At 49.7% G+C, this 3,572-nt stretch overlaps 1 protein-coding gene across 1 annotated transcript in view; it reads left to right on the top strand.

The window, feature by feature from the left end:
- The window catches only part of LOC104489847 (sodium- and chloride-dependent GABA transporter 1-like), a 24,712-nt gene extending 22,393 nt beyond the window's left edge, over positions 1-2,319 (top strand). The window contains exon 14 of the mRNA XM_010132054.1: positions 2,215-2,319. Within this exon, the coding sequence (XP_010130356.1) occupies positions 2,215-2,319 (105 nt within the window). The remainder of the gene's footprint in view (positions 1-2,214) is intronic.
- Positions 2,320-3,572: the final 1,253 nt, after the last annotated feature.

Raw genomic sequence — 3,572 nt, 5'->3', positions numbered from 1 at the left:
TTTCCCTGGATAACTCTTTAGTGTAGGTGACTGGAGCACTGAGGAGATTGGGAACAAATCTTTGAGGTTTCTTAACCCAGAGAAATCCCAATTCCTAGCAGTCTCTGGCTATGAGCATGGTTATCTGGCATGTCCAGCGAAGACATCGGTATCCTCCAAGCATGAAGCCTGAAATACCTCAGGACTAGGACCTGCTAGTGACAAACCGGCACTGCAGTAGTTTGTCGTGTTCTTTGTAAATTGCACTCAGCAAATGACGGGTTAAGAAGCAATGTCGACTTTTATGCAGGACCCACGATAACCACAACTCTGATCTTGTTTAAAATATTTGTGAAAATAATTTGAGCAGGGTTTCGCGTAGCAGTGAATCACGAGTCTCTGTATGTCATACCTAGTAATTACTGTTAAGATTTTATTTACAGTGTTGACATTCACTCTTGAGAGCACTGTGCACGAAGTCCCTGGCTCAGTGCTGTCTGCTGCAAGCTAAGGGTGTAAGAAGTCACTGCAGGAGTGTGATTTCTGGCTTTCTCAGCTCGGCAGCAACAGACACCAGGCACCATCTAAACCCCATGAGTTTACTTCATGGATACTGTATTTTGAACAACGTTTAAATCAGAAATGTTTTGGCTGGAATTGCTGTACTGAGGTCAGCTTCAGGCTCTCCACCTCTGAGGTCAAGTTGCCCATTTGGATGGGCTCTGATGGGGGAACTGGGTGTCTTCAGATCTGCTTTGAGTTTCTGGTCTCTCATCAAAGTTGAGGTTTAGGTTCTTGCCACTTTGCATTGAAGGCTGGTGGCAATTCCAATAGTAGGTCCTTTCTCAGATGTTCTGAGGGCTCCTTATCCCTTCATAATAAGAGCTGGATAAGAGCGAAAAGGGAAGACTGCAAATACTGACATGGGTTTAACCCTTTCCTTAGCCTCAATCCTGTTTCCACTAGGGATGGTGAAAGCATGTCCTGGCATCAGGGCACAGCTCACAAGCATGTTTCCGTTCATCCTCTCAGCACCTCGTGCAAACCAGCAGTGTCAGACAGCAGCATGAGTGGCTGCTGTTAACCTTCTCTGTCCTGTTCGCCCTCTAACAGCCCCCCCACACATCAGGAGACGCAGACCTCCTCCCCACTGTTCACAGAGCCAGGAGTGAACAGCAGATGGCAGCAGGAAGAAAGTAGGCTTGTGTGTTGATATCAGAGAGAGAGAGAGAATTTTGGCCTCATATGCACAGATCCTGGATTAGCTTGTAATAGAGCTGGAGCTGGAGGGGAATTAGATGCCAATGCTGAATAAAGTGGTTTTGACAGACAGGAAAGATTACAAGTCATTTTGATCCTACTGAGCATGAATGTGAGAGATAAAAAAAAAAAGACCGTGAATGGAAGAAGCAGCTCAGTGAACATTTCAGGGACTTCGCCCAGCAACAACCACTTCAGTGGTATTGGAGAGCTGGAGATTGTTTCCCTTTGCTGGAAAGAGCTTGTTCCTGACTTACTGATGTCTATTCCGGTCAAACTCAATCCTCCTCTGTCTTCTCTTCTGCACCTTACAGCATTAGTCCCTCCCGGATAGTCAAGAGTGATTCTTTCTTTTTCATCACTCCTGATACTCAGTCCATTCACCTCCAGGAATAATTCACCTCCATATTTTCCCAGGTTTACTTTAGTTGGCTCTGCAATTTTCATTTAATCAGCTCAGGGTGACAGGGATTTCTGCTGGTGCAGAGGTTTGTGCAGGGGGACTGGTCTGATCTGCATCAGTGGCACAGACCATAACCTCATCAGCCTGTGTTAGCTAGTTAGTAACGCTTTATAACCGACCCTAGCTGAAAAATTACAGAAACTGGGCAAATGGGTCTGCTCTGAAGCCAGTGACATTGCAGTTCACTCTCGTTCCTACTTGCAGCTGTCTGTTAGCTACCTGCTATCAGTTTACCTGTGTTGTAAGGGTGATCCCTGTATTTCAGATCAAAGGAGGAGCTGCTGTGCTGTGAGTGGCACCAAAGCAAAGGTGACTTACAGAGACTTTCAGTGCATTGCTAAGCAGTGCTGGAGGAGTAACTCCTGCTGCAGGCACCCACCCCTTGCCCTGCAACTAGAGCCGCCTCTGAGGCTTGGAACAAAGGGTTCCAACACTCAGCTGCTGCCCTGCCCTGGCTGTCCCACCACTCTAGCCCCCTGTCTGACACGCTTTCTTCCTTCATTCCTGGGCAGCGTTTGCAGCAGATGACACAGCCCAAGCCAGACCTGCACCCTCAGAACAACGGTCTCCAGACAAAGACGTCCTTGAACGGGAGAGTCTCAGATGCTGCTGTCTAGGAGGAGAGCCAGGACTTCCTCACCCTCTCCTGTAGCTGCTCACACCATGTTGTCCCTCGAGCTTCTCCAGCACAGCTGCTATCCCTGGCTTCACAGTGGCTTTTGCTTGTTGAAGAGACGACCTGACGGAGGAACCCTCTCACGTCTCTTCTTCCTGGCCCAGCATACCAAGGCCCTGCATGAGCTGCCACCAGGGCATTGTGCGGTGACTGTCTTCATCCTGCAACATGCTGGTCCAGGCTCTCAGGGAGGAGTGGCTGGTGCCTAGGTCCTCCTCCTCCTGATGAGAGGTGATGTTTCTAGAGTGCTTAGACTGATCACTGATCACTTCTCTGTTCTTCTTGCCTTGCCATGTTAATCTCTGCAGAGTATCCCATAGCACAGAGCTGTGCTGTCACCCCAGAGAGCCACCTGACACCAGGTTCAAATGCCAGATGGTTATTGACTGATCTAGTATAAACCAACACTAGCAAATACATGACTGGAGGGGATGTGACAGAAAGAGGAATTCCAGTGAAGAGTCAAGCATGTGGGTAGCTGTAGGATATCACCCCAAAACTGGAGAAGGGCATCAGGACAGTGTGTGCTGCTCACAGGTGCTGTGTTGCAGCCCTGTGCAGTCACCAGCCACTTTCACTGTATCCATTGGGGCTGGCACTGTGAGCCAGAGCCTAGCAGAGCAGACACCCTCTGCAGCTGTGTGCAGTGGCCACTCCCTGACCCTAAAACACAGTTAAAAGGGTAAGTGGAGGACTCTGCTACAGGCTGTCACAGTCTCCTACACTGACCACTCTCTTCTGCAATCAGCTTTGTGCATATACAAGAGGCCTGCTGAGTGATGGGGAGCACCTCCGGCACAGTGCAAACCTTCCCCTCAGCTGGAACAGGGCAGTTCTGTCAAACACCCTCCCTGGCTGCTCCCTGGGTGGGGAGTAGTAAGATGCAGCATAATGTCCATGGGTGGTTTAGCTAGTACCTATTTTGGGAAACGGCAACACCTAAATCCCAGCCACTGGAAGGCAGGAGCTCCTGGAGATGCTGATAGGGTGTAGCCACCGTGCTTAAGCCCACCTTTGTGAACCAGCACTGACTTCCCTTGGGAAGTGTCTGTATAGCCAGCTGCTGGTGCTGGCACATCCTGACTCCCAGCACACACATCACAGCAGACCGTAAGCAGCTGTAGATGATGCTGGAGGAGTGTATAGCACCTCAGAGAGGCTGGGGAGCGGGTCAGAGCAGGCCTAATGCAGGAG

Source organism: Buceros rhinoceros, unplaced genomic scaffold, assembly GCF_000710305.1.
Source record: "Buceros rhinoceros silvestris isolate BGI_N320 unplaced genomic scaffold, ASM71030v1 scaffold13252, whole genome shotgun sequence".
Classification (NCBI taxonomy): domain Eukaryota; kingdom Metazoa; phylum Chordata; class Aves; order Bucerotiformes; family Bucerotidae; genus Buceros; species Buceros rhinoceros.
This window is presented reverse-complemented; position numbering and strand designations above follow the sequence as displayed.